This window comes from Theropithecus gelada, chromosome 14 (assembly GCF_003255815.1).
Source record: "Theropithecus gelada isolate Dixy chromosome 14, Tgel_1.0, whole genome shotgun sequence".
NCBI lineage: Eukaryota > Metazoa > Chordata > Mammalia > Primates > Cercopithecidae > Theropithecus > Theropithecus gelada.
The window spans coordinates 120,341,278-120,357,458 of NC_037682.1; the positions used below are offsets into that span (position 1 = coordinate 120,341,278).

Consider the following 16,181-nt stretch of genomic DNA (forward strand, 5'->3'; position numbering starts at 1 on the left):
GGTATCTGACATGGGCTGAATTCATCCAGAAACAGAAGGCAAGCAAAACTGGTAGACGTGGTATGTAGAGGCCAGTCTCCAAAGACACAGAACAGAGGCAGGACAAAACTTGGCAGGAAAGGTGCGCCAAAGAGAGCACAGTCAACAGACAAAGATGATTCCGGTGTGGCCCAGCAAGGTGCAGCTGGGCTGGTTTCCTCTGAACCACCCCTATCTTCCATACTCCAGAGGCCTCGTGGTCAATCAATACAATCCTCAAACATCTCACTCATACACCTCATATATGCAGGGTCACACACGGACTTAGTATCATATCTTTTTTCCCTCTTCTGCCTGAGTAATGGAATTTTACAGGGTTGAAGTAAGTGCAATCGAGAAAGTGAAACACGGTATGACCCTCTAAAATGAAGATTACAGGTCTGTTCATTGGTAGAAAGTCTCCCTAATGTGTTCTCCCCATAAAAATGAGACACAGTCTCCAATTAAGAGAACTGGACTCTAATAACAGGCATTTAACAAAATCTCAAGAGAGCCAAACGCAGCTGAGTAACAACTGTCTATTCCCTACCCACATCCTCAATGCAGCCATTATAAACTCTTTAAATATAAAATAATAAAAGTTTAGAACTATGATACTATTTAGCACAACCTCATTCACCTCATAAAGGAAATAAAACCAAAGAGGCTAAGCTACTTGCCCAAGGTCATAAACTTCCTAAGAAGCAAAAAGAAAATTAGAATCTATGTTTGTGAACTAAGGCCAGTGCTTTTTCTATTTCATTATACAATGCTTACCAATAATAGCTCTGTTTTTATTTTAAATCAGATGCTTTAGAGATTTCCTAACCTTTCATATAATGTTAACTTTAAATATTCTTTGGTTTTAGATCTCTAGCGTCCTATTTCTTTTCACTTTGCTAAAACTCCTTACAATGTTTACCGCCTCCAAAAGAGCTCATTCAATCTTGTAAAGATCAAAAAAAAAAAGCAAAATAAATTAAGTAGAAAATAGTTTAGCTGAATTGCAAGCTGAGTAAACTAAATCACTCAAACAGATACATCAAATGCTTAACAGTCACAAAATGAAAAATGTACTCATTACTGTTTTCTTAATCAGCTCTTCCTGACCTAAGAAATTTATCATGATAACTGCAGTCCCAAGGACATACACACTAATGGAACAAAATATCCTTTGTTTGATGTCACAGCATTATAAATCTCTAGTGCTATTTTAAACTGTCAATTTATTTGAAATAGAAATATCCTTCACTTTCATAAATCCTATAGATCAAATTCATCTCACTTGTTTATGAAATAAAATTACAAAACGTAGCACACTGTGACACAAATCAATCATGTCTCATGAGTCTTCTTCTGGACAGACGGTGGTCAGGGCAAGGACAGGAAGTGGACTACCTCTCCATGTTGCGTGTAGAAATCAAGACTTTTTTTTCTATTAGCCTATTTTGAAAAGACAATGTAAAGAGTGGTTTCTGTTCCCCTGGGAAAATATAATTTTTTAAATAACCACAATCTGGCTATTTTTTAAGTTTTTAATAGTTTTTTCACATTAATACAGATATAATGTACAAAGGACATTAAGCTGCCAATGATATAATAAGAGCAAAGTATGTAGCTTGATGTCAAGTTAGATTCAATAATTTGTATGTAAATGCAAAAGCAGTAACAGTAAAAACATTTCTGAAAAAGAATAAAGTGAGAACACTTTAATCTACCAAGTATCAAAGTGCACAACAATTAATTAAGACAAGGTTACATAAGGTCAGAATAGAAAGTCACTACACAAAGCCATGGACATATGGACATGATATAGGAAAACAGAGGGGGATAGGACTGATTTTCCTTAACTGATACATGTTAGCGTGATGGTTACTTTTATATGTCAACGTGACATCAAGTATTTGTCAACAGAAGAGAAGATTTTACCTCAACCAATCAGACATCAATTTAAAAAAAACTACTTCAAAGTGTCATCTATTAGATGCAGATATACAGATAAGCATATAGATATAAAGGTAGATATGTAAATCTTAAATCAGGATGTAAGAAATATTTCAATATACCTGTATGCTGCCGAACTCAACATTCTCATAATGGAAATGCGCACATTCAGCCATCTTCGGAAAGTGACCTTTAGTGAAGGGTAACCTGAAACACATGAAATAAATAAAAAACAAGATAGTGAAATAGTAAAAATTACTAAGTTTAAGGGGAAAATACAATGGATTTAAAAGCTCATGCAAGCAAAAATATTTAGTAAGCACATGCACATGAGCCACACATATCCACACAAATCCTCTTAAAAATACACTGAATCAGATGTGTACAGAACAAAACCAAAAATAGAAAAAGCATCACCGTATCTCCTATTGTTGACCCAAATCAATGTCCAAAGAAACACTGTTATTTTCAGCAAATGTTATGGAAACTGTGAACAGCCAGCTTCTAACCAGAGCAGCATTCTCAACACAAAGTACGAAACCGGATTTTACCTGTGAATGTTGTCACAGCCCATCAGTCCTGGAGTGGTGGACCTGGACGCAGAATGAACATGTTTATCCTTGTCTTTCCTCTGCTTACACATGAAGCATGGCTATCTAACTCTACCAAGTGAAAAGATGGTTTTCCTGTTTAAAACTGATTAGCTTCAGGTACAGGATGAATAGCCCTTATTCGAAATGACACAGAGACCAGAAGAATTTTGGATTTCAGATTTTTTCAGATTTTGGAATATTTGCTTGTATCTATGGGATATCTTGGGGCTGGGACCCAAGTCTACACAAAAAATTCATTTATATTTCATATACATTTTATATACAGCCTGAAGGTAATGTTATACAATATTTTAAATAATTTTGTGCATGAAACAAAATTTTAACTGCGAACACTCACGTAAGGTCAGGTGTGAAATTTTCCATTTGTGCTACCATGTTGGCACTCAAAAAGTTTCACATTTTGGAGCACTCTGGATTTCACAGCTTCAGATTAGGGATGCTCAACCTGTATTTCACTTAATAGTCAACTCTTGGCATCTACTTCATGCTCCTCAAAGGCAAACCTGAAATCTAATAATCTCATAACTCAGACAATAAAGCTGGTATTTCTGAATGAATGAGAGCATGCACTAAGTGTACCAAGAATGACATGGTTAGATTGTACCTATCAAACAACTGTAACATAACAGAAAATGACATAAGTTGCTTCAAGAACAAAAATAAAGTATATTTTAGATGAGTGGATAATCTGTAGGCCTATTCCACTGCTGAGTCATAATTTAAGGATTAACAATTGCACAGTAACAGCATATTTTTGTAAAAAGTCTAAATAAAAGTTTTAAGAGAACTAAAGAACTGATTTCCATTCATAGGAATTCATTTAGAACCCACTGTAAAGTTGTACTCACTTTTTCACATGCTTAACCTTCATACTGGCTGTACTGCCACACGTCTTAAGAGTAAGATCTCCAGGAATCTCAGGAACATCTGCGCCTCTTGCCTTAAAAAATAAAGACAAAATATTTATGACTATTCCTTTAGTATTATACTTTTTTAAAAAGCAGGTTATGATTTATGTTAATAGTTCTTCTGACTTTTTACCTACAAAATATATCTTGGTTTAATAATCTTAAAATTATGACTTACTTGAGTTTTAATTATTAAGAATATAAATTATTCACCTGATTTAAATATTCAGCTTTACTGTATAAGGGAAATTTTTCTGTGAGAATAAGAATCTTCATGCTTTTGTAATCAGATTTCAAAACCAGCTATTATATATCTCAATATGAATTAAAATTTCCCCTGAAAGTTGCTGGAATAAAATAACCTTGGTTAAAATAATAAACATTAAAATGTTAATATAAACATAGAAATTAAGAGATTAAAACATGTATTTCTCACACCAAAATCTGAACATGACATGTATATAAATACTTCCAAATTACTCCTTAGTCTATCATAGTTTTCACAGTGGTGAATTCTTCACTTCAGTGACACAATCAGGTATATCATTTTTAAAAAAACAAAATGAAAAATCAAAAAGTTCTTAACACTCTGGACAAAATAAAAGTCAATTCCAAATATCTATCTTAAAAATAAATTTTGTGCTATAATACCTATGATTTATAATTTAAAAAAACTTAAGCTGAATTATGATAGCCCATGCCACATGACTCAATAGGCGAGAATAATGTGGGATAAGCAGTTAAAGTAAGTTGGGCGGAGAATCACAACCTTAACTTCTGTAATGTTTTCTTGGGAGAAAAAAAAAAAAAAGCCAGACAGTTTAGATACATGTTTGTTTTTTTTTTAAATAGGACTTTTCAAAGATATGAGGTAACAATGTATGAATTTATGAGAATGAAACCTTGTTACGTCATCACAACGTGAACGTGCTGGGTTCATTTTTTCTTTTTGAGGGTTTTTTGTTTTTTAGCAAATTTAACTATTTATAAGGGTTGATATTTCATGATCAAGCCTTCTTAGATGTATTTTTATTCCTTCTTATAGGTCTCCCAAAGAAAACAGAGTATTATTATATTCTTTAGTAATGAAACAGAACTCATTCCATCTTGCACAGCTATCATATGGATTCAATGAAACTTTTTATAAATATAAGATAATATCTTGTCTTATCTTTCCTCTATCTTGAAACAAAGTTACTTCATAATCCTAGGTATTATTTCATCAGTACTGATCAGCATCCAAGTATACCCTATCACACTAGAAAAAAAAATTTAAGACTAAAATAAAAAGTATATTTTAAAAAAGGGAAAATGAGATAATATCCTAGAAAAAGAGTTGACAAACTTTTTCTTAAAGAGCCAGCCGGTAAATACTTTAGGTTTGTGGGCCACAGTATCTTTGCCACTATTCAATTCTGCTATTGTAGTGTAAAAGTAGCCACTTGTAAATGACCAAACACAGCCATGTTCCAAAAAAACTTGATTTGCAAAAACAGGCACCCAACAAGGTAAAGTTCGCAAAGCCCTGTCCTCCAAGGTTGGTGCTGTAGTGAAATAAATTATCACCCAGTTTTTATACTGTGTTGCCCAAATCGCCTCATCTTTCAAGAAGGTATTTAAAAAGCTTGGAGACACCATCTTTCTAGTCCATTTCACTTTCATTTAACATATTCATTAATTCAATAGTTTTCGTTTTCTTTCACTTATAGAAAAGAGAAAAACACTGACAAAGAAAGATATCTTATAATGAATAGATACATGAAAAGGTGGGTACAAAGAGACAACAGCACTCTAGACTCTAATAAAGATGGCAAAACAATCACGTACATGATACATCAGACTAATTATAATATCCTAGATGAATACAGTATTGAGTATTAAGAACTGAGTGAACAAGATATTTCAAAGGACAAAAAAGGAAATACAGTATTCTCCAATTGGTCATTCAACTGAAAGTACTTTTTCATGCAATATTCTGCAACAACCTGGATCATCTGGTTTTGCCATTTTAAAAAAAAAGTGAAAGTGTGACAATACTCTTTCATCTTTTATGATGTTTGTGCACCAAAATTTACTTGACATAACAGGTTTGCCAAGCTTAAATACTTATTAACATTTCTGATAAGGTGGCTTTTCACTATTCTGCATTGTTCATAAATTGACTTAAAAATATAAAAGAATAAAAAAGAATCCACTAGACTGAGTTAATAAATGGAGATGATGTAATTGGTAGACTGGAAATTGAAACGTTAGCAAGCTATGTGCTAGCTAGGGAGGCCACTGTTCCTAAACACATCTAAGGAGAAAACAAGAAAACCTGCCCAGCCTATAATCCGCACGAGGGAGGAACATCATGTACCACACACCTCTGCAACCACAACTGACTGGGCTGTAGATGGAAACATGACCCAAAGGTAAATCCACAGGTTACGCAAAAGGGTCTGACAGGAAAATCTCTGCCTAAAAAGACAAAATGATAATAATTAGGCCAGTGAACCAAACAAGGGTCCAAAAAGCTTCAGAGGATTCACGAAAATATGTCTGAATCAATAGTTCAACTAGCCTGTGACCATGTATGTTCTGTTCAGCAATATTTTCCTACAGCACGGAAAAGTTCCAGGAATATCCTAGGCTCTCAGTATATTTTTGTGAATGAACAAATACAATACACTTTAACATCACAAGGTTTTATCATTTACTCTTTTAAGATGAAGCCAGTGGAATTGAAAGGAAAATACTGTACTATTATTCGATCACCTGATGAACTAATATTTTCATCTACATATTTTAAAAATAAAATAAATTACCTTAAATTTCTATTGAGAGCACATACTTGAGTTATTCTGTTGCTCCAAACCAAAGATTAAGGAAGTTCTTTTTTAGAAAATAGTTCATTAACTGATATTCATTCATAAAAATAATTTTTCCTATTTTTTCATGTTATAATTATCACTTAATTATGCTTCCAAAATAAGAGTTTATAATATCATCAACACAGTAAAAGCACCATTCATCAACAGAACATTCAAAAGACCTCAAAAGACAACTGAACTTATGTTCAGAAAAGCACACACCATTTACATTTAAACGCTCTATGTGTCTATCTCTAACGATTAACTGGCATCCTAGAAAATTAGACCAAAAGATTAAGGAAATTAACGGATTCAATAACAATTTTTATCTCCTCACTCTTCCCTACTTGTTTACACTATATAATTCAGCATGTTCATTATCCCTGCCTATACAACTTTATCCTCAAAATCCAATTCAAATCCACCTAGTCCATTTAATCCTATACTGATAATTTTGCCAAATGTTGATACTTTCCTTCATTAATCTTTCAAAGGATTTATCCTGTATACAGTATATTGGAGCATTTCATTATATTTTTATTCATCTTTTAATGCAAACTGCCATGTAGTGTTCTCTAATAAAAGACCTTTCCATTCATCAAGAGGGTAAATTTCTTGAGCATGAAGCCAATGGAATAACATGCGTACATACTTTACTAACATTTGACATCCACAATCCCCATTACAACACTAAAGTTTAGCATCCTTCAAGGAAAACAGTCAAAGAAACTGAGCATTGTTAACTACCCTAGAAAAGTACATAATGATTTTATCTCTGATTTTTAATTCCCCTAGATGACATTATTATCTATGAAAGTCTACAGTTAACAAAGAGTCATTTTAATAGCTCTAATTTTATGATTAAAAATATTTTACCCTTACTGTTTGAAGCACACTGCTCAATGATCTTCCAGAGGGCCTGATCTAATTCACACTGCTACCAAGCATGCGTAAGAGTGCCTACTTTCTGACCACCTCACAAACATCAAATACTATTGAATCTTTTTACTGTTTTCATTCTGATAGGTACTTCTTCACCTTTGTTTTAAAATTAACAAGATAAAAGAATTGAACCTAATTTCACATTTTGGTGGGTATGTAGTTATTATTGTGTGTAACACTGTTTTCATCTTATATTCTCTATCTTCAATTTTTTTTAATTAAGTTAAAGCTAGTCATATTTGTAGGACATAATATGCCAAGATATTTAATAGCTTTCCATTAATTATAAACCTCGAAGTTGGAGGCCTTACTTAGACCTTCTAATTTCAAGACTTATTAAAAAGCAATACTCAGTAAGACAAAGTGCCACCAGAGTTAAGGACAAATAAATGAATGAAATATAATGCAGTCCAAAACAGGCCCACACGGATACAATAAAAGTTTATTTATGACAAAGGAGCCGACGCAATTCAAAAGAACAGCACTGCCAATAAACAGGAACGGCGCAGTTTTTAAAAGTAAGCAAAAATTAAGAATAAAACTTCCATCTTAATATGCAAAAATTAATTCAGGATGGAAATTCAATATGAAAAATAATAATTCTTCTAAAAATAAACACAGAATAATAAATCTGAGCTAAGTAACAAGAAGCAAAAAAAAAAACTCTGAAGAGAAAAAAATTAATACATTCAATGGCATCAAAATTACAAACAAGGAACTTATACTCAACATATATAAAGAACTCCTTGTAACAAAATAACTAATAATCCAATTTTTAAACTGGGAAAAAAGAAATCTCAACAGGTATTTCACAAAACAGAATACTTATAGTCAATAATCAAGCTACTCGGTACCATTATTCATCAAGAAAATGCAAAATAAAACCACAATGAAGTAACAGTGCACATCTGCCAAAAAGCCCAAATTAAAAATAAAATAGAAAACCAGTGTTGGCAAAGATGCATTGCTGGTTAGAGTATACAACAGCATAACCATTTGGGAAATCGTTTGATAATTAATTGGTAATTCCCACTAACCATACTCCATGATCCTATGACTACACTCCCAAATGTGTATCCCCCTAAATTATTTCATATGTACAACAAAAACTTGCACATAAATATTAACAGAAGCTTATTCATAACCACTAAAAATAGAAACATTATAAATACACAGAGTAGAATCGGTGAATAAATTATGGCATATATATATATATATGCAATGGAATTCTGTGATTAAAAAATAATTATTAATATATTAAACAACACGAATAAATCTAACAGTTGTTACAGCACATGAAAGAAGACAGAAGAAAAAAAATCTTGCTGTATTATTACCTTTATATGAAGCTCAAGAAGAGGTAAAATTATTCATAGAAAGAAGAACTGTGTTACATCTGGCTTAAAAACCTTACTAAGAAATGCTTTATAACTCGGTGTGGGTGGTGGTTTCACAGAAGTATACAGGACATCAAATGGACAAACATTAGTGCATTTTACTCACTTGTGTGTGTGTGTTAAAATTAACAGTAAAAAGGTCAAGGGGAATTTTTATAGAACTTTAGCTGGTTCCACATTCGCCTGGAATAGTTACGATAACTATGGAAACAATGAGAAATGAGGGAATAATAATATTCCATAGAACTGAAAAAGAATGATGTCTTTCAAACTCATTTTATAATACCAGTTAACCCCAGATATGAAAACCACCCAAAGAAAACAGGAAAAGCAGCCTTGGAGAGCCAGAGAATGTGGGCAAAGTCTCCAATAAAAAAACCACCCAAAACCACTTTTAAGCAACCAGGTCTCGTAAGAACTCACTCACTACGATGAAAACAGCAAGGGGAAAATCCTTCCCCATGATCCAATCACCTCCCACCAGGCTGCTCCTCCAACTTTGGGAATTACAATTTGACATGAGATTTGGGTGGGCCCACAAATCCAAACCATATCACCAGTTGAGTGGTGGTATGGGTACTTAAGAGCCTCAGTGAAAACCCATTTTTGAGTAGAGAAACAATAAAGGAAGACCCTACTGTATAAAGGCTGTGGGGATAACCCTTGGTATTATTTTCTCTCTTTTCTTCCATTACTTAGACCCAACAGCAGCCCAAATCAGGAAAAATGGTGCAAGGCAAGACTTTTTGGTTTTTAATTTTTATTTTTAAGTTCTGGGGTACATGTGCAGCATGTGCAGGTTTGTTACAGAGGTAAACATTTGCCATGTGGTTTGCTGCACCTATCAACCCACCACCTTGGTGTTAAGCCTACCAGGCATTAGCTATTTTTGCTAATGCTCAGTGCAAGAGTTTTAAAACTCTTAGAGAACTTTATCTTTCCCACCAAAGAAAACAGGAAAAGCAGTCTTGGAGAGCCAGAGAATATGGGCAAAGTCCCCAATAAAAAAACAGCAGGCTGGGCACAGTAGCTCATGCCTGTAATCCCAGGACTTTGGGAGGCCAAGGCAAGAGGATCGCTTGAATCCAGGAGTTTTGAGGCCAGCCTGGGCAACACAGGGAGACCCCATCTCTACAGAAAAATGTAAATGTTAGCCAGGCATGGTGGCATGTGCCTGTAGTCACAGCTACTCAGTGTGCTGAGGTGGGAGGATTGCTTGAGCCTGAGGTTAAGGCTGCAGAAAGCCATGAGCAATGCCACTGCACTCTAGCCTGAGCAACAGAGCAAGATCCGGGCAAAAAAAAAAAACACAAGATAAGACCACAGTGATCCCCATGAAACTGAACTGATGTTGAAACCACCACCTATAAAAATTTAGATGAAACTTCAATCTGAACCCAGCCAGACTGATGTCTACTAAAGCACAAATCAACATTCTCCAGAGGATTTCAACAAGGAGTCAGTCTCACAGCATAATATTCAGAATGTCCATGACATAATTAAAAAATACTAGCTATATCAAAAACCAGACCAATATGAGCTATTTCCAAAGGAAAATACAACCTAGAAATGTCAAATCTGACATGAAACAGATTGGACTAATCAGACAAACACTTTAAAACAGGTATTATAAACACACTGCATTAGATATTGGAACCAATGGAAAGACTGAAATACTCTTACAAAAATAAAAATAAAAACTATAAAAAAACCCAAATACAATTTTTAGAACAGAGAAATGCAGCATCTCAAAAAATACTGGCTTAGCATAATAAAATACCCTGAGACTGGGTAATTTACAAAGAAAAGGGGTTTAGTTGGTTCATGGTTCCACAGGCTGTTTAGGAAGCATGACTGGCAAGGCCTCAGGAAACTTAGGATCATAGTGGAAGGCAAAGAGGAAGGAGGCACGTCTTACATGTTTAGAGCCAGGGGAAGAGTGAGCAGGAGGAAGAGTAACAGAGAAAAGATTCAGTGAATCTGACAACAGACAAAAAATTATGCAATCTGAAGATAGTTAATTGTTTTAAAAGACTGACAAAATATGAACAGACCTAAAGATAGCTAAGGGACAATATCAAAAGATCTAACGTTCATGTCTTTGAAGTATCTGAAGGTGAGAAAAAACACACTAGTACAGGGAAAAAATGAAATTTCTGAAAACATTACAAATTTATTGAAAGATATACATTTACAGATTCAAGATCACAGAAAACAAAACAAGTAACATCAAAGAAAACTACAAACCAAAACATCATAATCAAGCTGTTGAAAACCAAATATAAAGTAAGCATTCTGACAGCATCCAGAAACAAAAAAGATACATTATATATTGGCATAGAGTAATAAGGATTTAAATGACTGTGGATTTCTCATCAGAAACCAGGAGACAGTGGGGCAATGTCTATGCAATTCGGAAAGAACTCTCAACCCAGAAATCTGCGTCAAGTGACAATATCCTTCAGAAATGACGTAAAAATAAAAACATACTAAGATAAGAGAAAACTAAGAGAATTTGTCACCAGTAGATAGGCTCTAAAAGAAATGCTAAAAGCAGCGCTTCAGGTAGAAGGAAAATAACTCAGGTTAAATGAAATTTGGCCCTTCTGGCAAGAAGGAAGAACAGAAATGGTGAATAATTAGGTAAATATAACAGATTATTAATCTCCACTTAAATGCTTTAAAATATACGTGCCACTTGAAAGCACAAATTATAAAACTGTCTGATGAAAGTTTATGTGATCTATATAAAATCTGTAACACAAGGATGGTAGATAAGGGAACCTAGATGGTGGTAGGATTTCTACATTCTACTTGAAGTATAAAATAATAATTTTAAGTATAATACGAGAAGTTAGTAAATTGGAACCAAGAGTATGTAAAAAAGATAAAACACTATGATCAAGCAGAACATCCCAAGACTGTAGGGGAACAAATAATCACATAGTCATCTCTGAGGCAGTACAAACACCTGAAAAAATTCCAAACCCTGTTCGTTAAAAACAAAAAAAAAAATCAGCACACTAAAAAATAGACAAAACATCCTTAATGTGAGTTTTAAGAAAAGTATCCAGAAAGAAACTAAAGGTCTATAGTACTTAATGATGAAATATTTAAAGTTTCAAATTTGATATCAAGAACAAGAGAAGGATGTATGTACCACATCTATTCATCGTTATTCTGGAGTGCCTCACCGGCACAATCAGGAAAGTAAAAGAAATAAAAGATAGTGCACATGTGAAATCTGAAAGAATTCACAAACTCAGAATTAATCAAAGAATGTGTCAAGGTCTCTAGGCATAAACTACACAAAAATTAACTAGATTTGAAACGTATTAGCAATAAACATGTGGAATATAAAATTTTAAAGCCAATTGTAAAATTCCAACTATAATAGCATTGAAGAAAACATCAAATACCTAGGAACATATCTAATAAAAAATGTGAAAGACCTTGCTATGTTCTGAACATCTGTGTTCCATCAAAATGTGTATATTAAAACCTAACCCCCAAGGTGATGGTATTAAGAGGTCAGGCCTTTGGGAGGCGATTATGTCATGATGGCTCTGCCCTCATGAATGGAATTAGTGCCCTTATAAAAGAGGCATGAGTTGTGGGAGCCTGTTTTGTGTTCCACCATGTGAGAACACATAAAAGGTGCCACTTCTAAGAAAGAAACCCTTGCCAGACACTGAATCTGCTGGACTGATCTTGGACTTCCCAGCCTCCAAAACTATGAGCAGCAAATTTCTATTGTTTATAAATTACCAAGTCTAAGGTATGTTGTTATAGCAGCCAGAACAGATTAAGACAGAATTCTACACTAAAAACTATAAACATTGTTCAAAAATTAAAGACAATCTAAATAGATATATTATACATCCACATGTGCCTCATTTGCATAGATTAGAAGATACAATAATGTCAAGGTGTCAATTCTTCCCCAATATTATCTGTAGACTTATCTGCAGAAATTGGGAAACTAATTCTAAAAATGTATATAGAAATGCAAAAGACACAGAAGTACCAAGATAAGAAGGGCAAAGCTGGAAGACACTACCTATCAGATATCAAGTTTTACTGTAAAAGTATAATAACTAAGACAGTGTGGTATTTGGTCTAAGTCTAGAAAAATGGACCAAAAGATCACAACAGAGAATTCAGACAGCAGCCAACAATATGGTTATGTGACTCATGACAAAGGCACTACTGCAATTAAGTCAGAAAAAAGACGGCCATTTCAATAACTGTACTAAGTCAATCTGATTTCTACATGAATAAAAATGAATGTTGGCCGGGCATGGTGGCTCACGCCTGTAATCCCAGCACTCTGGGAGGCCGAGGCAGGCGGATCACGAGGTCAGGAGATCGAGACCATCCTGGCTAACACGGTGAAACCCCATCTCTACTAAAAATACAAAAAATTAGCCGGGCGTGGTGACGGGCGCCTGTAGTCCCAGCTACTCGGGAAGCTGAGGCAGGAGAATGGCGAGAACCCAGGAGGCGGAGCTTGCAGTGAGCGCAGATCGCGCCACTGCACTCCAGCCTGGGACAGAGCGAGACTCCATCTCAAAAATAATAATAATAATAATAATAATAATAATAATAATAATAAAAGAATCGTGACCCAAACCTCACATCATGCACAAAAAATCAATTTTAAATAGTTCACAGACCCAAACATAAAAGGTGAACATGTTCTTCTACAAAGTACTTTCATGACATTGGGATAGGCAAAGATTTCCTAAAAGGACGCACACAGAAAAAACAATTATTCTGACACCCTACAAAATTTAATAAAGTGGACTTCACTAAAGCTAAGTATTTCTGATTACCAAATGATAAAATTAAGCATTCAAAAAGATAAGTCAGAGTCTAAAAGAAGAAATTGGAAGATATGTCTCAGATAAATGACTAGTGCCCATAATAGATAAAGAACTACTAAACATTAACTTAAAAAAAGACAACCTAACAGAAGAAAAGGGCAAAACTTGAATGAGCACATTACAAAAGAGGATATCTCAGGGTCAATAAGAATATGAAATGGCGCCAAACATAAATAATCATCATAGAAATAAAGCCTACAATAAGATTCTATTACACACATAACAGAACCCAAGCACAAAAACTACATATTGCAGGATTTCACGTATAAAAACAATGGTTACCTTTGGTGGGAAAGATAATGACTGAGAGTTACTCAAGGGAGATTTCTGAATTTCAGGAAAAGTTCCATGTTTAAATCTGGGTGGTGGTCATATAAGTAGAAAACATAAGCAAAAAGTCATAAAGCTATAAGGTAAGATGTGTGACTTCTCTGTATGTAAGATATACCTAAATAACAAAGTAAATAAAATTAAATGGGAAAAAGAGACAACAGCAAGAAAGTGGAAAATTACAGGCTAATTTTATTAAACACAAATGCAAAAAAAATAAGCCAAATAGAATAATAAATCAAATCTATCATTGTGTTAAAAATATACATCATAAGTGAATTAAATTTGTTTCAAGAATGCAAGGATGGTTTAATAGAACATCTATTATTATCATTAAGTCTTTAATTACAATTAAAATGAGGAAAAAATATTAGATTATTGCAATAGATAATAGAAAAATTGTCTGATAAAACTCAACACCCATTCACGATAAGAACTACCTAGCAGGACTTTTGGTTCGCAGTAGTAGATTGAAAACATATGGGCCAGGCGCGGTGGCTCAAGCCTGTAATCCCAGCACTTTGGGAGGCCGAGACAGGCGGATCACGAGGTCAGGAGATCGAGACCATCCTGGCTAACACGGTGAAACCCTGTCTCTACTAAAAAATACAAAAAACTAGCCGGGCGAGGTGGCGGGCGCCTGTAGTCCCAGCTACTGGGGAGGCTGAGGCAGGAGAATGGCGTGAACCCGGGAGGTGGAGCTTGCAGTGAGCTGAGATCCGGCCACTGCACTCCAGCCTGGGCAACAGAGCGAGACTCCGTCTCAAAAAAAAAAAAAAAAAAAAAAAAGAAAACATATTTACCTCTGCTCTCTCTTACATCTTATCAAACTAACAATGATTTTTTAAAACCATTTTTTCTTATACTAACAAAAGTATAAAATGCTATATGCATCCATAGGTATAAGGTTATTCTCTGCATGACTATTTCTAGTAACTAAAGGGTGAAAAAAACCTAGATATCCATCGAAAGAAAACAGTTGAATACACTGTACTGCATCCACACAATGGAATAGTCACAGCTATAAAAGGAATGAGGAATATTTCAATTTATTGCTATGAAGTAGTCATCAGCACATATGATGAAAAAAAAAAAAAGCAGGGTACAAAAACAGGTTACCTTTAACTAAAAGACTGTAAATATACAAAAAATATATATATGTGTTTTCTTACACTTAAAACAATGGGAAGATAAACTAAAAACTAATTTAGATGCTTACATAGGAGGCAACAAAGAGACAGGGATGGAAGATTTTTGTGAATGTCTCAGTTTTGTAGTTCAGATTTTGGGGTCATGTAAGTGTTTTAAGTATTTGTAAAATTAAATTAAATTAAATTAAAATGGGATGAAAGGGCAATCCCTAAGATCAAAAAACAAATAAAACAAATGAACTTAATTATAAGTTGGTGCCTTAAGCACACAGAGAGGAATTATCTCAAATGACAGTGAAGAAAAGTACTAATAATATATTCCTAGTGGGATATGTCGTAAAGATGAAAGGAAGCAAAATGTTTCGGAATACTGACATTATTATTCTGAAACTATTAAAAGTAGAAGATTAAAGCAAACAAATAGTTATTAATGTCACTAAAAACTAAGGTTTTAAGTATAAGAGATACAAATATGAAATCAAAGAAATTAAGTAGAAATCCATATTCATTTCTTTTTTGAGGGTGTGTGTCTGTGTGTTTAAATAAGGCAGCTAGAATGACAGTGGACAGTCACATGCAGATGATGTATTAAATCTTGATTATGGCACGGCATATAGTACTTTGTGATACACTTGTGCGTAAGATTATAAAATGAGAATTCAATATTAACACAGTTAAATAAATTTGAAGCTGATTAAATACTGAAGAATGTTCATTGTCAATTACTGTACATTAACATGCAGCAGGAAACAGGCAGAATATCACAGGGCTTTTTTATTCTTTTCTCGACATTTTAATAAAAGCACATTAAAATATATGACATACATTTATCAAATTTATAGATAAAAGAAAACTGAAATGGACATTCACAAACTCTGAGTGACAGAATTCAAAGAGATTTTTAAAAGCTGCCAAGACAAACCAAATGAATGTGAACTGTAGCAAGAATAAAAATTGAAGCCCTGAATTTAAATTCAAAATTCAATTATATAAATATGGGGATGGGGAGCAAACTGTTTGACAAGAATTCATGTAACAAGATCTGAGGTTTATAGTTTACCACAAGCTTAATATAAGCCAAAAGTATACTCTTACTGGTAAAAAAAAAAAAAAAAAAAAAAAAAAAAAAAAAAAAAAAA

At 33.9% G+C, this 16,181-nt stretch overlaps 1 protein-coding gene across 1 annotated transcript in view; it reads right to left on the reverse strand.

Moving 5' to 3' along the window:
- ARHGAP32 (Rho GTPase activating protein 32) overlaps nucleotides 1–16,181 on the reverse strand; it is a 226,583-nt gene that overhangs the window by 163,727 nt on the left and 46,675 nt on the right. Inside the window, exons 3-4 of the mRNA XM_025356879.1 lie at nucleotides 3,425–3,516; nucleotides 2,085–2,169 (exon numbers count right to left, since the gene is read on the reverse strand). Of these exons, the coding sequence (XP_025212664.1) occupies nucleotides 2,085–2,169; nucleotides 3,425–3,516 (177 nt within the window). The remainder of the gene's footprint in view (nucleotides 1–2,084; nucleotides 2,170–3,424; nucleotides 3,517–16,181) is intronic.